This window comes from Crinia signifera, chromosome 19 (assembly GCF_055691185.1).
Source record: "Crinia signifera chromosome 19, ASM5569118v1, whole genome shotgun sequence".
Classification (NCBI taxonomy): domain Eukaryota; kingdom Metazoa; phylum Chordata; class Amphibia; order Anura; family Myobatrachidae; genus Crinia; species Crinia signifera.
In genome coordinates, this window is record NC_139226.1 from 18,473,097 (window position 1) to 18,495,888 (window position 22,792).

The window sequence follows — 22,792 nt, forward strand, 5'->3', positions numbered from 1 at the left end:
ATATATTTATATTTAATATAATTAATTAATAATTATATATATAATAAATGGCACAGCACAGCACCAGAGGTATGCCCCAGCACAGAGGAGACAGTACTACAGGCAGGTACACAGTTAGACTGTTCTCCTAAGCAGAGGAGAACATAGTACACAGCAGCACTGAGGGAGACAGCCCTAGCAAATAAAATAATTAATTACAGCACAGTTCACCAGAGGTAGACCGCACAGAGGAGACAGTAGTACTACAAGTACACAGTTAGACTGTTGTCCTAAGCTGAGAACAGAGTACACAGCAGCACTGAGGGAGACAGCCCCAGCAAATAAAATAATCAATTACAGGCAGCACAGCACACCAGAGGTAGACCGCACAGAGGAGACAGTAGTACTACAAGTACACAGTTAGACTACTACACAGCAGCACTGAGAGACAGCACCAGCGATTGCAAAAGCTCAAGGACAAGCTCAAGTTTAAGCCCCAGCAGCAGCACCAACACACCCTCTCCCAACCCACTACTTAACTGGAGTGAAGATGGCGGGGGCGCGGCAGCTGCTTATAAAGCCTCGCGAAATCCGACGCCGGGAGATGACGTTCTAATCACGCGGACGGACCGAGTCAGGCGGGAATCTCCGAGCGCTGCTCGGAATCGGGCTCGGAATGATGACGTCCGTGGGGGCTCGGATCTCTGATATCCGAGCCCGCACATCTCTAATACACATAATGACACACATAATGCCCCTTACACATATGTTGCACATTATTAATGCCCTTATACACATGACACACATAATGCCCATTACACATATGTTGCACGTTATTAATGCCCTTATACACATGACACACATAATGCCTGTTTCACATATATTGCACATTATTAATGCATTTATACATGACACACATACTGCCCCTTACACATATGCCGAACACTATTGCACAACCAACCCACCTACAGACAGCACTCGCACAGCCGCTAACACTGTGACCTCTGCCTCTGCTTGGATACAGATGTTTCCTCATACATCTTGTCTCAATAAGCCATGCAGCTCCTGGCCAGTGCTGCTAACGTTGGGTGCATTTTTTGCTGAAAATTCATCTTATTTGCATTGTTATGACCAGCACACACAAGGAGCTTCCAATGATTAAAATGATATGTGGCATGCCTATATTCTGTGTGCTACTGTGGCTGTACCTGTATACAGAATGCTATGTTACAGTGATTTCCATGAATACACTATTTCATATGCAGATACAGCCTCATTCACACACAGAATATAGGCATGCTGCATATCATTTTAATCAGCAGAAGCTGCTGATGCCCCTAGACATTCCAAATGCCCTAGGCAATTGCCTAGTTTGCCTATGCCTAAGGCCGGCTCTGGGGATGTGGAGCGCTCCATCTGTAACAAGCTGAGTTGGCAATTGGGATCTGGATATTGACAGTGTATAGTTAATAGGCCGGCACCAAAAAGTCCACATGCACTACACGAATTGGGGATCCATGTCTTCAGGCATCGACATTGACATAAATAGATTGGAAAACTCATGTTGACCTTTTTCACGTGTCAACCATTGCCATGTCGATCTTTTTCTTGTGTCAATCTTTTCTCAACGTTTACCTTGTGCATGTTGACATTTTGCTAACATCCAACATGTGCATGTCGAACTCTTGGATTTGACCTATTTACTGTCGACCTGGACAATGTTTCCCTATCACCCTGATGCAGTTTTAGACAAGTAAATGACTTTATAGATAGACAAATAGACAGTCAATAATAATATAATTATACTATGAAGAATTCAGTCACATACTAAACATCCCTATATGCAGATTGTACCTTTATAGAGTACACGTTCTCCTTCGATTCTAATTTTCTAGCCAAACTTCCCTGTCAAAACAAGAAACCCTGTATCAGAGGAATGTGTTACTCATGACTACAATAGATTCTGGGTCCAACCCCTCATATGCGATGTGAAAGCTATATTACTTTGGGGATGCGGTCATTTGGTCTACTGCATTATGGTAGAAAGTCATTAGGTCGAATCCATTAGGTCGACATGCTAAAAGGTCGACATGACTCTAGGTCGACATGGGAAAAGGTCGACATGATTCTAGTTCGACAGGTCATTAGTTCGACAGGTCATTAGTTCGACAAGGTCATTAGTTCGACATTGTCTATGTCGACATTCACAAGGTCGACATGGAGTTCTTCACTGTTTTTTGAGCCAACATGTGCCGACAGGCGGTATTTCATGCCCTACCATCCACTAGGGCGTGGTGGGAGAATAAAATAGTGTGCCAAGCGTAGCGAGGCACCGTGCCCGACGCATTGCGAGCGCAGCGAGCGATGCGAGGGGATGCAGTGCACTTTAAACTGTGTCCATGTTGACTGTGTTGACATTCAGGTAAAAAAACAGTGAAAAACCCCATGTCGACCTTGTGAAAGTCGACATAGACAATGTCGAACTAATGACCTTGTCGAACTAATGACCTGTCGAACTAATGACCTTTCGACCTAGAATCATGTCGACCTTTTCCCATGTCGACCTAGAATCATGTCGACCTTTCAGCATGTCAACCTAATGGATTCGACCTAATGACTTTCTACCATAATGCAATAGACCAAATGATCCCAACCCATTACTTTGCTACAGTATGTGTGTGTGTGTGATCATTTGAGACTACTACCTCATTCGTTTTCCTGAAATATTGTTTCTTCCTGTTAAACAAAGAACATTAGTTAGAACATAACACAAATAGTGCTAATTTACAATGATAAACCATTGTGTTGCATGATTGATTGTTGAGTTACAGTACAATGTTATTATTGGTCTACTATATATTGAAGGAGCAATGAATGACAGTAGATCTAATGGGTCTAAATATTTTCTACACACATATATATATATATATATATATGTCTTTTAAAAAAGGTTATTCTTGCATATACTATATAGGGGCAGATTAATCAAAGCTTGGAGATAAAGTGGAAAGACATACGGTACCAACCAATCAGCTACTATCATTTTCCAAACACAGCCAGTAAAATAACAAAAGTTTGATGGTTGGCACTTTATCTCTCTCTAGAGGATGTAACTACCATAGGTGCAAGGGGTGCAGCTGCTATGGGACCCAGAGATGAAGGGGGCCATCTTTAATGTTTAAGTAATATGTTTCACATACATTTATCACCATCTTTTGCTAAATAGGGGGCCCTTCCAAACTTTTGCAATGGGGCCTACGGATATCTAGTTACGCCGACTCTCTGCTCTATCTATCTGCAACCTTTGATACATCTCAGCCATAGTGAGTTTGGTCTCACAGAACAGACAGCTGTCAGTGATACTTGTGTCTCCCACTGCTTTCCCTTCCCTTTCATCTAACCATCCATCTACCACCTACACGCACACACGGCCCATTGTCTGCAATAGTGCGCCGATATAGACATGGCGCTCCCACGGGATAAACAAAGGTGGTGCTGTCTGTAGACAGGTGTTTGATCATAAATCATAATCTGCAGCTTGTGGTGAGGATGGAGGCAGGGGAGCTGGAGTATCTAGCAGATCATATGGAGAGAAAGTTTGATTATAAGACCATTTATAGAAGAGGTGCTTTAAATGGACTATGTATGTGCTAGATCTAGTGAATTTCGGAAAATGTGACAATTAATCACTCCTATTGTTGATTTAGTCTAACTGGATGTCCAGAGTGGTGTGGCAGAGGACCCTGGGTCCATGTGGGGTTTGGTGAGAGAGATGCCTAGAATTATGGAGATGGAAAGTCTTCCCTACTAGGAGGTGACCCCCCCAAATGAAGCAATTACCGGTGCCGAGAGACATTTAGACTGTCACGCCACGGATATCTACACAGATCCCTACACTCCTACATCCTTATACCAATTATTGTTGTGATTTATGTTTTCATTAATCTCTTATCATTGTCTTATTTATTATTAAATTTATTTATTGATGTCATTGGTTGCCTTGGGGTTGTCCACGGCGAACAAACTGTTCACTGGGAGCATGCACCCAACCTTGTGGCCGATGGGCAGGGGGCAGCAGGCACGGGTACTTGCCCATGAGAACACCCAGCGTTCATGGGTGTTCCCACAAAGACTGGGCGTTCTCATGGCAATTGCCCAGTGACATGGGCGCCGGGCAGATGACATCAATGGATGTATTTCTGCAAGAACGTACATGCATATAAAAGTGACCTGAGAGTCGTTTTATACATCGGTGTGCGTACCATATCTTTTGATGGTCGGCGACCATTGAAAGATGTGGGTGGTATCCATCGGCATGCGAATGGATGTATATGTAAATCGTTCATTCATTCGCATGCCATGCGAACGTACGTGCCGTGCGAATGGTGGGCCGGCATACCACCATTCTCAGGGCAGATTCTGGTTGACTCGCAAGGATGCGAACTCACATCCCAACGAATCAACCAGAATAACCCCCTTAGTATTAGGTGATCAGAGAGACAAGGTCACCTCGAAGCTGGTTAGTGGGATTGTATTTCTTGGCCAATAAATATACTTCTATATTTCTCAATATTAGACAGCAGAGCTTATTATAATTATTGTTGTGGGTGCATCAGCACTGTATTTTTATTTATTTGTAGAACTATAAGTCCCTGCCTCCTACTCTTATGGTGACACCGGGGAAGCCCGGCACCGCAGTATATAGCGGTGCCCAGCACTTCCCCGGCAGTGCAGAGCCTTTGGGGCGGCCGGGCCCGCCCCATTCAGTGACAATAGTGGACGGTCTCCCCCCCCTTTTCTTGACAGCGGCGGGCAGGCCCACCCCTTTTTGTCACGGCGCTTCCCGGGCCCGCCCCTTTTGTGATGTCAGCGGCCCTGGACCGCCCAGAAGAGTGACGTTGGCGGGCCCGGTCCGCCCCCTTGACGCTGCCCCCGTGCAGCAGCACCCTGCCTGCCCCTGTTCCTAGAAGGAACACTAGCTTAGTGATCAGGTTTGAACTGGCCCATAGTACACTTTAAGCTTTGGACTCCTTCAACTTGTATATGTGTTCTTAATGGTTTTAACTGTGCATTATATGTTTAACAGTAAACTCTCAGGTCACTTTTATATGCATGTACGTTCTTGCAGAAATGCATCCAGTGATGTCATCTGCCCGGCGCCCATGTCACCGGGCAATTGCCATGAGAACACCCAGTTATTGTGGGAACGAAGATTGATCGTTCAAGATGGCGGCGTGAGAAGATCACGAGGCCCGACGTCTCCGAATTTACAGCATACTGCTAATTTACCTGGTCATCCAGGGGCTGTTAGGGGGGGTGGATGCCGCCCGACTGGTGTACTTGCCGGGCGAAATACTCCGTATTGGCGCACTGAGGGTGGACGGAAGCCGGAGCAGCGCTGGGAGCCACAGCAGCGTTATGGAGGCGATGACGACGGATGTTGTTTGGAGTGACCCGACGGTTACCATGGAGCCGGAGGTCACACATCCTGTCTGGCCGGGCAATGTACGGAGGAAGCGGCGGGACAGAAAACAGAGAAGGGGGAAGCGGGGAGGCTTGCGAGAGAGGCTGAGACAAGCACCCTCTCGGCTCTCACTCCCCACCATATTCCTGGCTAATGTCTGATCCCTGATAAATAAAACGGAGGAGCTGCAACTTAACATCAGGCACAGTAAGAGGTTTTTTGACTGTAACCTTACCATCTTTACAGAGACATGGCTAAATGATGGCATATCGGACAGCGCTATTGTGTTACCTGACCAATGTGTTATTAGGGCTGATAGAATTTCTACTGAGGCTGGGAAATCTAGAGGAGGAGGGCTATGTATATATTAATAATGCATGGTGCAAGGACTTTGTGGTGATAGAGAGACATTGCTCAGCTGACCTGGAATTCCTCATGATTAAATGCAGGCCCTTTTATTTACCCCGGGAGTTTACCTCCATTTTTATTATAGCAGCTTATATCCCCCCGGATGCTATGGCAAATGTGGCTATGGAGGGTCTATATGTGACCATCAATAAACATCTGACTGCTAACCCAGAGGCGGTTTTTATAGCTGCTGGGGATTTCAACCATACAAATCTAAAATCAGTGCTGCCAAAATTTCATCAGCATGTCTCATGCAAAACGAGAGGTGACAGAACTTTGGACCATGTATATACTAATATCCATGCGGCATATATGGTGTCTGCTCTTCCTCATTTGGGACAATCAGACCATGTGTCCCTATTTCTTTCCCCAAAATATATTTCACTACGACAAAAGGGTGAAACCAACTGTTAAGGACATTGGGGGAGATTCTCTAAGAATCTCCGCCCCCCTTCGCCGCCCTTCGCATTTATAATTATCGCATATGTTGTAACGTATGCGATAATTATAGCAAATGACAGCTCTTGCGTTAAGAGCTGTCCTTTGCGGTGAGAGTCGTCGGGTCCCAGCAGGTCCCGGCGGCTCCCCCCTCCCTTACACACCCGGCGCTGCTGCTGCTGAGCCGGGCTCTCCTCCTCCCTGCACCCGGAAGACTATCAGTGCAGGGAGGAGGTCACAGGTCCGGGCAGCACAGCTCTGTGCTGCCCGGACACAGGTGAGGGGGGAGGGGGCGATGCGGGGCGGCGGAGGGTTGCGGTAGAAGCCCATTGGCTTCTATGGGGCATCGCCAGACTTTTCTGATGATGCCCCCCGCCGCGTTAACCCAGCGGGGGATGCTTACAGCATCCCAAAATGCGGTAAAAACCCAGATAACGGGGGTTTTACCGCATTTCTTGTTTAGAGAATATCCCCCATTAAGGTTTGGCCTGCGGGAGCCGATGCACTATTGCAGGAGAAGTTTGGACTTACTGACTGGAGTTCATTTAGACCATATGAACTGAGGGGGTCAGATGTAGTTGTTGATATAGATCTGTATGCTTCTTCTGTGCTGGATTATATTAACGTTACCACTGATAGTGTCACCACCAGGAAAAAGATCTCTGTATATCCGAACGAGAAGCCGTGGATGAATAGGGAGGTTCGGCTTCTGCTAAGGGCTCGTAACACTGCCTTTAGGCAAGGGGATGCAGTAGCCTACGGTACAGCTAGGGCTGACCTGAAGAAAGGCATTATCAGGGCTAAACGTTGTTATAAGCAATAGTTAGAGGAAAATTTGGAAAAATCTGACACCCGCCGTTTATGGCAGGGCATCCGGGTTATCAGCAATTACATGGCTGATAAAGCTAGTTTATCCCTTAATCTAGAAGTCTCCTCAATGAATGAGTTGAACCATTTCTATGCACGGTTCGACAGAGACAATAGTGATAGGGTAACTAGACTGCCTCTTTCTGGTCAATCTCTTGTATTGACATCTGCAAAGGTTCAAGCTGGCCTCGGCCTAATCAATGCAAATAAGTCGGCTGGACCAGATGGCATTCCGCGACGGGTGCTGAGGGCATGTGCAGTGCAGTTGGCGGGGGTATTCACGGACATTTTTAATCTGTCCTTGTCTTCGGCAATTGTCCCTACATGCTTTAAAAGTACTGCTATTATCCTGGTGCCTAAAAATTCCAGGCCGATGAATTTGAATGATTATGGCCCTGTGGCTCTTACACCGATAGTCATGAAATGTTTTGAACGGTTGGTATTAGTACATCTGAAGGCTGGTCTCTCACCGACCTTGGACCCATTTCAGTTTGCATACCATAGTAATAGAAGCATCGATGATGCAGTTTCTCTGCTAATGCACTTTGTTCTATCAAATCGGGAGAAAAATAATACGTACGCCCGACTGTTGTTTGTTGATTTCAGTTCGGCGTTCAATACGGTGATACCAGCTAGATTAGTTTCTAAACTTTTAGATCTGGGGATCAATGGTTCATTATGCAATTGGATAGGGGACTTTTTAAGTGATAGGCCGCAAGTGGTCAGAGTAGGGATGGTTAGTTCTGGATTGGTTACGCTGAACACTGGTGTGCCGCAGGGCTGTGTATTAAGCCCATTCCTTTATTCTATTTTTACATCTGACTGCAAGACGGCTTAATGTGCCCACACACCACTGGCGTAACTATAGCTCTGCAGCCCCCGCGGTGGCGGGGAGGCGCAGAGAAAGTTTGGGCGCCGGGGGTCTGCGGGGCTATAGTTACCCGCCGCTGTCTGCTGGTACCTGCCTGCGTGCCGGCACAGTCCTGTCTCTCCAAGCGCTGGCTCCTGCTTCTATAATGAAAAGGGACACTTAGAAATTGGCTGCCGCCATACTGCAGACAGTTTTCTGTCTGCAGTATGGGGGCAGCCATTTTCTAAGAGTCCCTTTTCATTATAGCAGCAGGAGCCGGCGCGCCGAGAGAGACGGGACTGTGACCGGAGATGCGGCTGCGGCTGGGCAGGTATGGGCATGGGGGGGCGCCGAGGGGAGGGGGAGAGGGGGCGGCAAAAAAATATGCGGCGGGGGGGGGGCGCAAAAAAGCTAGTTACGCCACTGCCACACACGCATCGATCCCGGCGTGCGTTCTGTGCTTAACTAGCACACATCGCATCGTATGCCTTGTGCATGCGATGTGCATGCGATGCATTAAAAAGCTAGTACAAAAAGTATGTGCAGCACATACTTTTTGTACTGTGCGATGAGGTGCCGCGGGAGCGCGCACCCCATCGCATAGCATCGCACCGCCGGGATCGGTGCGTGTGTGGGCACCATTACAATTCCAATACCATTATTAAATTCGCAGACGATACAACATTGATAGGCCTTATTGATAATAATGACGAAACGGCATATAGGGCAGTATTCAATGTAAAATATTCTCCGTGCATGGCGAGAGATTTTTTCTCTCGCCATGCACTCTCCGTGTTCCGGAGCCTCCTGCTCCCCCTATTCAACGTGTTAAAGACTCGCCGCCACTCGCGGCGAGTCTTAACCCCTGCAGCGGACGAGCGTCCGCGGCAGGGAGCTGTCAGGGAGCCAGGGGACGTAGCAGCCAAGAGAGATTAAAGTCTCTCTTGGCTGCTGCAGGGGATATGGGGTGGGGAGCAGGGCTCCCCTGGACCCAGGCAGCACAGGCTGCCCCCCCTATAGCCAGCGGGGGACCCAGTATTCACTGTACCCGAACGTGCATCGGGTGCAGTGAATATATGAATATCTAATGAGCGGCTCGAGCGCTCCGGCCCCCTGCTGGCTGCACTGTGTAAAAAAAAAAAAAAATGTAAAAAAATATATATTTTTTTTAAATTAAATATATATTCATGTGCTATAGGCACATGAATAAAAATAACATGGCCCTTCACAGAAAAAAAAAACTGATTTTTTGACACCAAAATTAAAAAAAACACCCTTTTAGTTTAAAAGTTCACATTCCTGCTCTCCATCAAAAGATGGAGAATTTCTACACGGAGAGAGACGGCGAGAATCACTTAGAAAGACGGAGAATATTTCACATTGAATAGGGTGGCTCGCCTTTGGAGAAAAAAAACCTCTCTCCACCGCGTGAAAAGCACAAACTCTCCAGAAATCACAGCGAATTTTTCTCATTGAATACTGCCCATAGAGCTGAGATCCACCAATGGCTGATTGGTGTTGTGTAAATAATCTTTTTCTCAATGCCAGTAAGACAAAGGAGATTGTGGTAGATTTCCGTAGAAAAACATCTATCCCGATTATGCCGATACAGATTAATGGGACCAATGTGGAGCGTGTCTCTAGTTTTACATTTTTAGGCACTCATATTTCTGAGGACCTAACATGGTCAAGTAATATTAAATGCCTGGTAAAAAGGCTCATCAAAGCCTTTTTTTCCTTCGAATGTTGAAAAAAGAACAATTGTCACTGCGCATATTATAAAATTTGTTTCGATGTGCAGTGGAGAGTATTTTGACCAGTTGTGTCTCCGTTTGGTATGGGAATTGTACCGCTGCAGAAAGGAAACTTATACAGAGGGTAATCAAATTGGCCCAACGGATAATGGGCACTACACTCCCGTCTGCTGAGAAGATTCAGAGAAAGCGCTGTCTGCGCAGAGCTCATAATATTTTAAAAGACAGTACCCACCCGGCAAATGGTTTATTTGTGTTACTACCGTCAGGCAGGCGTTTTAGTTGTATGGGCTGTAGGACTAGTAGGATGAGGAATAGCTTTTTCCCTAGGGCTATTTTAGAATTAAATGTGAATTCAGGACAGGGGAGGAGGGTTGATGGGTTTTAAGTATTCACTGTTTTGTATATGGATATTCAGTTTTTTACTGTATGTATGTATTCGGATGGATGCTAAATTGAATTTTGTCGCCCTAAATTAGGGTGGTGACAATAAAGTGGTATCTAATCTAATCTAAAAATGCAGAACTTCAGTTTCAGAGGAAAAACAAGCGATTGCAGTAAGATTACAACATGATTCCTTTTTACTGATGATATATTACACCATGTAACTGGATTCTAGCACAATATGACACTTGCAGACCAGTGATACATTTGATATTTTGGTACTTATGTACTATCTGGGCGTCCGATTTAGAATCGGGCACATCGCATCGCATGCGACCATCGGATGCGATGCGATGCGATGACCCGATTTTTCCATAGGAATCAATGTTAAAGTGGACTGAGTCCATTTTAACATGGAATTCAATGGGAAAAAGGGGTCCTTTTCATACCCCTACTATCCAAGTGGGCATGGAGTTGGATATAAACCTGTGGCGAGTGTAGCGAGCCACCGAGCCCGAAGCGTGGCGAGCGTAGCGAGCCCCGCGAGGGGACACAGAATACCGTCCCCTAGCGGGGCTCGCTTCGCTCGCCACGCTTCGGGCTCGGTGGCTCGCTACGCTCGCCACAGGTTTATATCCAACACCATGCCCACTTGGATAGTAGGGGTATGAAAAGGACCCCTTTTTCCCATTGAATTCCATGTTAAAATGGACTCAGTCATTTTAACATTGATTCCTATGGAAAAATCGGGTCATCGCATCGCATCCGATGGTCGCATGCGATGCGATGCGATATCGCATCGCATCGCATCTGATTGTATGCCTTAACTTAAGGCATACAATCAAAAAATCGGACGCCCAGATACTACATAAGTACCGATATTTTCAGTTCAGTTCCCCTTAATGCAAATAAACTGTTCATGGTTTGACCATCATAAGAGTGAATTCTGATTTAGTAGCCGTTTATTAGGGTTTAACCTTGTTATCTTAAAATTAATTAAGTAATGGAAGAAAGACTGTAACATTTAGCTGATACTGCAGTGTTAAACAAATAAGGAGAGGAAATACTTTTACTGTACCTCCAAATAAAGAAGGCAATTCCTAAAAGTGCAATAATGGAGATGATTCCAACAATACTTCCAATATAAATGTTAGTTTGAGGTCCCACTGTAGAAACAATAGTTATTAGTAATTAGTTATCTTTATGATTCATTAATAGTACTTTTTAACATATATTTTAACGATAACAACATCATCATCATTATTATTATTATTAAAATATTCAACGATCTAATAATAATAATAATTATAATAATAATAATAATAATAATAATAACAATAATATTTTTAACAATAACATCATCATCAATAAAATCTTCAATAGTCCTCTAATTCATAACATAGTTTAACATAATAATAATAATAATAATAATAATAATAATAATAATAATAATAATAATAACAATAATACAAAATGTGCTAATTTGTGTATAAACTCATATAAAGTCTATATAGATTTTATGTCTTTAAATAAAATTTCATTAGGAAAAGAGGGAAATTTAAATACAGTAACTGCAGTATATTACCGTCACTAATTGATCCTAATTGTGAAAGCCGGCACTTTTACATGCTTGAGGCAAACAAGATTTGCCAGAAATATCATTTTCCCCAGCTGCGATTGTTAAAACACAATTTATGCAGATCCTATTTATTTTCTACTATTTTACTGCAAAAATGTTGGCATTAATTGTTTTGTCCCCCCCCCAAAAAAAATACAGGCAAAAAAAAATGTGATGATTATTCCCATTTTTTGCAGTAAAATTTTCTTTGATCAATTGATTTCCCCTCTAAATGTACAGAAAATTACTGTTATCTGTAATATCCAAAAATCGTATTTATAGCTAGTAATGTGTTATCCCATACATAATCAACACTACCAAAATATGTTATCATGCCATCAAATTAATCAATAATAAAAATTGTTCTCAACAGCATTATTGTATGTTCATGCTAAACATCACCAATTTTCATTAATATTGTATTTGCCTTTAATTGGTTTACAGTCGTCTTTAAAAAAAAAAATTGTTTTGACAATAAAATAATTATTAATAATCATCAGGTATTTGCATGATATCATCTAAAATATTGGGGTTTGAGCATTTTAAAAGCTAAAACATAATTTAATACAGGAATTTTGAGCACATTTTAAGAAAACCTAGAGAAATAGTTTGTCTCAAAAAATGACCATGATTTGACCCAAAGCAAAACAGTTCTAAAGGAGAGATATGAAAAATTAGCTGTAACTGTTCTCTCAGAAAAACAATTATTTATTACAAAGAATATTATAAGTAGCAAATAAGTAAAGGAATCTGTACTTAGGTTCCGAAACAGAGTTTATCGCTCTTCTGCAAAGTTACAGATTACTGCTAGTAGATAACAGCCGCCCACACAGAAAGAAACCCCGTCCCCTGTAACTTTGCAAGTGAATAGCAAATGGAACGCTAATCGCAATCCACTTGCTAATCCATATGCAATTTGCAAACCATTAAATGATTTTTCCAGTCTGTGAGATCGAGGCCAGAGCTAAGGTCACAGACCCTCACTTAAAATGCTTGGGCATGCGTACATTTATTACTGACACTCCTATAAAATGGACAGTTTCAATACCCAAATGACGGCTTCCTGTCTGTCAAATTCCTGGGGTATTGCAATAATGATCCATTCACTTTTCTTTTGCAACTACAATTATTTCCAATATTTTTTTTTTACTTTTGCATGCTTTACCATCCACGTGGTTCCCAAATGGTAATAGTCAGGGGCGGGCTGGGCCGGGGGCAGGGTGCCATGTGCCCCCCGGGCCGCTTAGCCAGTCACTGGCTGCGGGCCGCGCTGGATCCCCATCCACCTCCTCCAGGCAGCCCTCCTGCACTGGCCGCGGCTTCCAGAACATGGCCGCGGCTACAGGAAAATGGCCGCCGGCCTCCTGCACTATGTCCTCAGTGCAGGAGGCCGGCAGCCATTTTCCTGTAGCCGCGGCCATGTTCTGGAAGCCGCGGCCAGTGCAGGAGGGCTGCCTGGAGGAGGTGGATGGTGATCCAGCGCGGCTCGCAGCCAGTGACTGGCAAAGCGGCCTGGGGGAGCAGGAGGGCTGTCGGACCCCCCCCCCCCGCCCAGCAGCAGCAGAGGGAGAGACAGCAACAATGGTAAGTTGCTGGAGGGAAATTCTGTCACTGTGGGGCATATGTGTTTCTGACACTGTGGGGGCATTTCTGGCACTGTGGGGGCATATGTGTATCTGTCACTGTGGGGGCATATCTGGCACTGTGGGGGGAATATCTGGCACTGTGGGGGCATATGTGTCTCTGGCACTGTGGGGGCATATCTGGCACTGTGGTGGCATATGTGTATCTGGCACTGTAGGGGGAATATCTGGCACTGTGGGGGCATATGTGTCTCTGGCACTGTGGGGGCATATGTGTCTCTGGCACTGTGGGGGCATATCTTGCACTGTGAGGGCATATGTGTATTTGGCACTGTGGGGGAATATCTGGCACTGTGGGGGCATATGTGTATCTGTCACTGTGGGAGCACATCTGGCACTGTGGAGGCATATGTGTCTCTGGCACTGTGGGGGCATATGTGTCTCTGGCACTGTGGGGGCATATGTGTCTCTGGCACTGTGGGGGCATATGTGTCTCTGGCACTGTGGGGGCATATCTGGCACTGTGGGGGCATATGTGTATTTGGCACTGTGGTGGAATATCTGGCACTGTGGGGGCAAATCTGGCACTGTGGACATCACATTGTGCACTGTAATGGGCATCATGGTATGGGCGTAATGGGCATTACGGTGTGGGGAGCATTGGGTAATTGCCATCACAGTATGGGGTGAAATGGGCATCAAGGTGTGCGGCATAATGTGTAATTAGCATCACAATGTGCAATCTGCAGGTACACAATACAATCAAGGTACAGGCCACGCCCCCTTATGATAGGCCACACCCCTAATTTTTCAGCGCGCCGGAGGCGCGCACAAGCATTCACTCTTCCGGAAGGATGGGGGGTATGGGCCAGTGCTCTGGACTTGCCCCCTAGGCTAAAAGTTGCCAGCCAGCCCCTGGTAATAGTGAAGAGTGCCAAGCCCAGCAGTAGAGGACACCCATTGACACCCAAAAAAGGTGAAAACCTCACGTTGACCCTTTTTATGTAAACTTTTTATGCATGTTGTCATTTTGGTGTTGACCTATTGGCCATCTGCCTTGCCCCAGACATCATGGTGTTAATTTACTAAGATGGGAGTTCTTTTTCAGATGGGATGTTGCTATGGGAATCCTATCCGATTCCATCCATTATGTTCTAAAAGGTGCTAAACAAATGAAAAGTAGATTCTGATTGGTTGCCCATAGCAACATCCCATCTGAAATAGAACTCCCACCTTAGTAAATAAACCCCTGTCCATGAGCTAAGCCACACCCACCCAACTTTAATGTGTGGACTCCTTTTTTTTAATGCATCATTTTATATATCTACTTCTCATTATCATTTTTACCTTGTGGCACACTAAATATGATTTTAGAATTGCCAGGGCAGACCATGAGATCCCCACAGGGCAAAAACACATTGGCCCCACAGGAAAAAAAACAAACCTATTGGCCCCCATATTAAAAAAATCACACCGAACCCCACAGTTAACAATAATAAAATACATTGGCCCTTTACATGAATAGAAGAGACCAGTTGAACTGGTGGTGGCTGTAAACTGGTTTGGACATCTCTAGCTCTGGGGGCACACTTGAGGACAGCTCAAGGCACACTAGTGTACCACGGCATAGTGGTTGACAAACAGTGATCTATTGTTATTTTGTATCTAATTCATGTTTATCATTTTGTATTATAATGTATTCACTTCAATCTTATATTGTAAATGTAATTCCCATTATGTTGTGTTTTTTTTTTTATCTTACATATGTCCATAATTTTCTTTCACTTTGTGTGAGAAATTAATTTTTTATTTTTTTGTATGTGGAGCTAATTAATTTTTTATGGCAGGAAGAATGTAAAAAAGTTGCATCATGACCATGGCCTTCATATATTGTTACAATGCACACTGGGCATGTTCCTTTTTCTATTTCCTTCTCTTTTACTCCCAGCCGTTGTCACATACAATACGTCTTCAAAATACAAAGTAAATGATGACTCACACCAGAGCTGGACCTAGGCATAGGCAAACTAGGGCAAACATTGCCTAATCTACAGTAGGACCAGCTCTGACTCACACAGCTGCCCACATTGTATAAATCTATGTAACAATAATGCTGGGTACACACCAGGACGACTAGGGCACGATTCTGTCAATTTAGATCCAATTCCGACCGGTTGTATGCAGATTGTGTGTATTATCGTGTGTTTTTGCCATTTATTTGATCCGATTCCGATCCAATGCGCGTTCACGCCGCTCGTTTGGTCGCATCTTTGGTCCTACGTGCTGCAGGTAGGATCCGTCAATCCCAGGCCGACCGACCGTCAATCGTATGCAGATCGTGAGTGTTTTTTGCCGCCTCCGTCGTCCGTCCGTCGGTGCGTCCGTCGTTTGATCCAGCCTATTTGAGTGGCATTTCCTAAACACTCCCCCGGCGCCATGTTTTTCCACATAGCAAACAGCGCTGGCGCAGCAGTTGGACTCTCCTTCTTGTCTCATCTCCCAGAACAACAACCTGGTATGTTTGCACTCCCAATGCTCTTCTATGCATGCCCACTGTTGCCACCAATGTATATAGTGTGTATAAAGCACTGGTTTGGCAACCGTGCACCCGACCATGTCACTTTTGTTTTTTTGGGTGGGCCCCATCTGTGTGTGTATACATATAACCAATGTCCACCATTGCAGTATTCCAAGCACTCCTCTCTGCTAGGCCCCATTCACCTGTGTGTGTGTGTGTGTGTGTGTGTGTGTGTGTGTGTGTGTTTGTGTATATATAGATATATATACATAAACCATTGTCCACCATTGCAGTATTCCATGCACTCCTCTCTGCTAGGCCCCATTCACCTGTGTGTGTGTGTGTTTGTGTATATATAGATATATATACATAAACCATTGTCCACCATTGCAGTATTCCATGCACTCCTCTCTGCTAGGCCCCATTCACCTGTGTGCGTGTGTTTGTGTATATATAGATATATATACATAAACCATTGTCCACCATTGCAGTATTCCATGCACTCCTCTCTGCTAGGCCCCATTCACCTGTGTGCGTGTGTTTGTGTATATATAGATATATATACATAAACCATTGTCCACCATTGCAGTATTCCATGCACTCCTCTCTGCTAGGCCCCATTCACCTGTGTGCGTGTGTTTGTGTATATATAGATATATATACATAAACCATTGTCCACCATTGCAGTATTCCATGCACTCCTCTCTGCTAGGCCCCATTCACCTGTGTGTGTGTGTGTTTGTGTATATATAGATATATATACATAAACCATTGTCCACCATTGCAGTATTCCATGCACTCCTCTCTGCTAGGCCCCATTCACCTGTGTGTGTGAATAGCAATCTGCACAATAAAATGTATAGTGGTTTTCATAAAAGTTTATTAACATTTTAAATACTTAAAACATAAGAACTAGGTAAACTGGTAACTATAACTATAAAAATTTAAATATGAAACAAAACATGGGTATAACTATAACAACTAAAATGGTTTTATCTTTTTACAGTCCCAATGTCCAACGCAAAGGAACAAGAGTTTCTTGAAGGGTTTATTGAAAAATATCGTGCACACGAATGCCTGTGGCGAACTAAATCCAAGGAGTATTCAAACAAAATGAAAAGAAACCAAGCCTTGGAGGAGTTGGCACGCTACAGTCTTCCATTTCACCCAGAGGCCAATGTTGAATGGGTGAGGAAACGCATCCAGAATATGCGCACGGTGTTCTTAAAGGAACACAAGAAGATGGAGGCTGCAAAGAAGTCTGGTGCTGGAGTCGACGAGATGTATCAAACATCGCTCTGGTACTATGACCGGTTGACATTCACCCTCAGCCAGGAGTCGATGAGGACAGGAGTAGTCCTTATGGTAGAACATGAAAACCAAGAAGTCACGGCGCAGGAGGAGGAGGAGAATTCGCAGTCTGCATCGGTGAGTCTATTTTTTTGGCTATCTAATTGATTCCTCCTGCCAATCCACAGCGCCCTCCCCATTAAAGTAGGCCATGTACTCTTCCCTCACCTGTTTGGCTCGTGCACTCCCTGTGTAGTGTTGTGTTGGGGTTTGCAAGGAGGATATCTGCACTACCTCCTCTGGCAGTTCTTGGTCTTCTTGGAGTGCTGTGCCTGTAGCCCTTTGCTGTGTGGCTTTTCTGCGGAGCAAATTGTGCAGGACACAGCACGCCGTGACAACCCAGTCAATTTTGTCCACCCTCAGGTTAATGGCAGTGTGGAAAATGCGAAACCGGCTTGCCAGGATGCCAAAAGCATTTTCCACAACACGCCGTGCCCTGGATAGCCTGTAGTTAAAGATCCTTTTGTCATGGTTCAACCCCCTTTGCGCATATGGCTTCATGACATGCTCGTGCAGGCCAAAAGCCTCGTCAGCCACAAAAACAAAGTTAAGCCCCTGTTTAGTTTCCTGGACAGACGGCAAGTGAAGGGTGTTCGCTATGAGCCTTTCGTAGAACTTTGTGTCCTTGAAAGTGCCACCATCCGATGCACGGCCATTCCTTCCTACATCCAGGAAGATAAACTCATAGTTCGCATTAACAACAGCCATTAGTACAATGCTAAAATAGCCCTTGTAATTAAAATAGTAGGAACCACTATTGATAGGCTGGGCTATGCGGACATGTTTGCCATCAATGGCTCCACCGCAATTTGGGAAGTTCCATCGCTGTTCAAACTCCTCTGCGATGACTTTCCATTCATTCACGCTGGTAGGGAACTGAAATTAGAAGTAAATAGAATTGATTAGTAAACATGTTCAATTTTTTTACAGCTTGGTGACTACCCACCTGCAACCCCAGACCTATCTGTCCTATCTGAGAATGCATGCACATCGAACGAAGTTCCTACTCCGGCACGCACTCCGCCACCCACCCTGGAACCCACTCCACCACTCCCCCGTTCAAAAAAAATGCGTGGCAAAGGAAAAAAAGGAGAAGCAGCGGCACATGAAGAATTTATGATGCGGGCACATCAAGTCCTGCAAAGAAACCCCGACAAACATGACAACTACTTCACTTATGTGGCAGAGTGTGTTCGCAACATGGCTCCTGACCAGCAACTTACTTTTGAAAAGTTATGCATGGAGTTGGTGTATAATGGCAGTTTAGGGTATCTCAACAGTGGCACTAAAATAGTTGGCATTGGTAGTGCACCAGACACACCACTGTCATTAGAATCACCAGTGCCTACTCCGCCTGCCACCGTAGCAGGCCAGTCGAGCACAATTCCAACACATACCCAGTCAACACCTACACAGCCTTCTCAACCCCCCCAGTACCGTCAATTCTACAGTTCTTTACTGATAGAAGATCCAGAGTGTCCTGTTTTTGAGGATCTGTCTTAAAAAATAGGCTACTTTATCATTTACCATCGACATGGTCTCAGCTGCAGGTATGTGATGGCCACTGCTCACATGGCGTATGGCGCACATCAATGGGGCCGGGACCATTGCATCTGCGCCATGCGCCATGTGGGCCGCAGCCTTTACATATCTGCAGCAGACATCCTCTGCCACACAAGGGCCACAGTGTGTATTTTTGTTTATTTATATGCTGCTACCTGTACCTGCATTACCAGAGGGAGAACAGGATTCTCCTCAATCTGGATAGCAAACTCCATTTATTGCCCTTTTTTCTTTGCCAATAGTATGGGGTACTGTGCGGCAGACATGGTCTCAGCTGCAGGTATGTGATGGCCACTGCTCACATGGCGTATGGCGCACATCAATGGGGCCGGGACCATTGCATCTGCGCCATGCGCCATGTGGTCCGCAGCCTTTACATATCTGCAGCAGACATCCTCTGCCGCACAGTACCTTATCCCTACTGTTGTAAGGGCATGTTCCAGAAGTTACCAGAGTGTGTTTTTTTTGTTTATTTATATGCTGCTACCTGTACCTGCATTACCAGAGGGAGAACAGGATTCTCCTCAATCTGGATAGCAAACTCCATTTATTGCCCTTTTTTCTTTGCCAATAGTATGGGGTACTGTGCGGCAGACATGGTCTCAGCTGCAGGTATGTGATGGCCACTGCTCACATGGCGTATGGCGCACATCAATGGGGCCGGGACCATTGCATCTGCGCCATGCGCCATGTGGGCCGCAGCCTTTACATATCTGCAGCAGACATCCTCTGCCGCACAGTACCTTATCCCTACTGTTGTAAGGGCATGTTCCAGAAGTTACCAGAGTGTGTTTTTTTTGTTTATTTATATGCTGCTACCTGTACCTGCATTACCAGAGGGAGAACAGGATTCTCCTCAATCTGGATAGCAAACTCCATTTATTGCCCTTTTTTCTTTGCCAATAGTATGGGGTACTGTGCGGCAGACATGGTCTCAGCTGCAGGTATGTGATGGCCACTGCTCACATGGCGTATGGCGCACATCAATGGGGCCGGGACCATTGCATCTGCGCCATGCGCCATGTGGGCCGCAGCCTTTACTTATCTGCGGCAGACATCCTCTGCCACACAGTAGCCCGTACTTATTGGGAAAGTTTAAACTGGGTCATACATACCTAAATCTTTATATATAGTGTGTGTTTTTGTACAATATCTTTTATATATGGTATTATAATATATTTGTGTTGACACAATCTATTTACTATTTTACATGTTTTAACCATGAAAGGCCTAAAAAACCTGTTTCTGTCCCAGGCCTAAATTATAAATAAAAATATTTTGTTTGCACAATAAAGTGTACAGTGTATATTTCATCCTTACCTTGCAATACTGGTACTGCAGCACCTTCACAATGGCTTTGCAGGTCTCCGGGATGATGAGGCCCAAAGCTTGCGGGGAGATGAGGGATCCAAACTTTAGGTCAGCAAGAGACCGTCCTGTCGCCAGAAACCTCAGGGTCACCACCAGCCGTTCCTCAGCAGGGATAGCCATGCGATACTTGGTATCCTGCTTCTCGATGTGGGGAGTCACCAGACGCAGCAATTCCTGGAATGTGGCATCATCCATCCTCAAGAAGTTACGAAAATCGTCTGGGTTATTCTCCCTGATGTCCCTGAGCAGTGGCATGTGCGAACGAGTCTGACGCTGAAGTAGCCACTGCTTTGTCCAGCATGATCTTTCTCTCCTGCGCTGGGCTCTCTGACGTCTGAGCTTCAACACTGCATAATAGAGCAGTTACTGTTGCTGGTGACTACCCATCACTGCATTCTCCATAGTGCAGGGTTAAAAGACACTTTGTAATGGCAGGCAAAACAAAGTAATGTGTAAATAGCTATGTCCAGCGTTCAGCAGGTATAAACCAAGCCTCACTAGTAACAAAGCAGAAATACACTGGTTTAAAATGGCTGCTGCTATTCCTATCCCCTCTGCTAGTCCAGCCCCTTCATTTAAATTTCAAAGGCCAATCGGACGACGGTCGCAGGTGTTCTTGCAAAAAAACAAAAACCAGCGATCCGACCGTCTTAACGACCATCGCGGGCGCATCGGGATCGGATCTAGATCGTTCCGCCAAAAACCCACAATTTTTGCTAATCGTTTGCTGGGGACTGCCTGGGAGCTCCCGGGAAGTCCAAGGGAAATCGTTCCATGGTCGTCTATCGGTCGTGAACGACGGTGGTCGTCCTGGTGTGTACCCTACATAAGTCTGTCATCTCTCTGACATGCTCAGTGGGTGGTGACAGTAGGTGATGACATCACAGACCCTGCTGGGTGGGAGAGAGGTCAAAGTTCAGACTAACTACTAGTTACTGTTTTTATCACATCTTTCATTAGTATGTGGAAGATGTGGAACAACCCAGAAGGCATTTTTAGGAATGGGTTGAGGCCACTCATCCACATTTTTCCCACCCAATAAATATTTGGTTTGCAATATAAAATCTAAAAGGTCTGCCATATCTCTGCAATGGGAGCGGGGGTCCAGTGGCGTAACTATTACATTTGCTCCTGCCTGCCGCAAATTCGGGCAGTGCGCCCCCTCCCCCTTTTAGGGTTAACAAACCCCCCTCCAACCCTTAAGGTTAACAACCCCCCCCCCCATTTAGGGTTAACAAACCCCCCTCCAACCCTTAGGGTTAACAACCCCCCCCCCCCCCCCCCCGCCTCCTCCCTGTGCCACCGGTACCTCCTGCTGCCGGCGCTTCTGTCAGGTCCCGGCTCTCCCGGCTCCTGCAGCATATAAAAAGCGACACTCAGAAAATGGCTTCCCCCATAATGCAGACCGTTTTTGAGGATGCTAGAGTATGCGACAGCCTCCTCAAGCAACCTTATAAACGGTCTGCTGTATGGGGACAGCCCTTTTCTGATTGTCACTTTGTATTAGCTGCAGGAGCTGGGACTAGATAGAAGCGCCAGCGGCAGGAGGTACCGGCTGGCGGCAGGGGCAGATGGCAGCGGGTAACTATAGCCCTGCAGACCCCCCCCCCCCCAGGTGCCCTCACCTTCTCAGCACCTCCCCACCACGGGACTATTGTTACGCCACTGCGGGGGTCCCCATTCAAAGGCTCACATTGCCAGGAAGACATGTTAGAAGGGAACAACAATATTACAATGTCAGGGTGAGAAACGAGAGTGGATGATATAGGACAGAGGTGCTACAAAGGACATGGGTGAGGATACCGATGTAGGATGGAGTGGGAACAGGGGTCTGAGTTCGTAGGGGAGGATAGATGCAGGAACTGAATCAGAACTGGCACAAAACTGAGACCAGAACTGTTGTCCAAGTTAGCATATAAACATATAAATAAAATATAACAGGACACATTTCTGAATAATTCCATTTCTTCCTGTCATCCTTATTTACAGTAGTCGATAAAAACACTCTATGTAAAAACATTAGAGCAAACAATAATGAACCCCCCCCCCCCCAAAAAAAAAAAAATACCATTGGTTTCATCTTTTTGGGATCAGGGCAGTAGCATGAACAGGTGTGTAGCGAGCCATGCCATACCTGGTAATAAATAGGAGGTGTGGCCTAAAAGTGGGCATGTCCACGCTTCATACAAATTAATAAAATGTAAAAACGGATTAATTGCACCCCACATGGTCCACACCCCCACATGCCATTCTAATCCAGGGGGCAGGGAGGAGGGGACAGAGGAGGGCACCTGCTTCCTACTTTGCTGTGAAAAGCAGGTCCCTCCTATTCAGCCACTGCCATCTTCCAAGCAATATTTGGGAAGATGGTGTATGTGCACTACAGAGTCAAGACTTTGGCACAGTGCAAGAGCCTTTGCCATTAATGTGTGGGCACCATCTTGAAGATATACTAGATTTCAGGACTTTGCCCGTGCTGCACCCCTTCAGTGGAACGCACTCCCTCACTCCATTAGACTCTCCCCGACCTTGCAAATCTCCAAATGGGCACTGAAAACTCACCAATTCATCAAAGCGTACCCTTCCGCTGCATAACTCAGTCCTGAGGCTTGTAATCCGACCCCCTGCCTTATGCCTTGACCATA

General features: G+C 45.5%; 2 protein-coding genes across 4 annotated transcripts in view; one reads left to right on the forward strand and one right to left on the reverse strand.

The window, feature by feature from the left end:
- Positions 1-22,792, reverse strand: part of LOC146041719 (Schwann cell myelin protein-like) — a 55,296-nt gene that overhangs the window by 21,240 nt on the left and 11,264 nt on the right. For all 3 annotated transcript variants that reach the window (XM_083161633.1, XM_083161631.1, XM_083161632.1), the window contains 3 exons: positions 11,223-11,310; positions 2,685-2,715; positions 1,834-1,884 (listed from right to left, as the gene is read on the reverse strand). In XM_083161633.1, the coding sequence (XP_083017759.1) occupies positions 1,834-1,884; positions 2,685-2,715; positions 11,223-11,310 (170 nt within the window). The remainder of the gene's footprint in view (positions 1-1,833; positions 1,885-2,684; positions 2,716-11,222; positions 11,311-22,792) is intronic.
- Positions 16,685-22,146, forward strand: LOC146042349 (uncharacterized). Its single transcript, XM_083162329.1, has 3 exons — positions 16,685-17,291; positions 18,144-18,400; positions 22,137-22,146. Exons 1-3 carry the CDS (start codon positions 16,875-16,877, stop codon positions 22,144-22,146), a joined length of 684 nt encoding a protein of 227 aa, XP_083018455.1. The 5' UTR covers positions 16,685-16,874.

Bases quoted from the DNA above. Each gene is read 5' to 3' on its own strand.
- LOC146042349 (XM_083162329.1), top strand. From the start codon at position 16,875: ATGTCCAACGCAAAGGAACAAGAGTTTCTTGAAGGGTTTATTGAAAAA. The intron at 17,292-18,143 runs GTGAGTCTATTT...ATTTTTTTACAG, and splicing joins AGAATTCGCAGTCTGCATCG to CTTGGTGACTACCCACCTGC.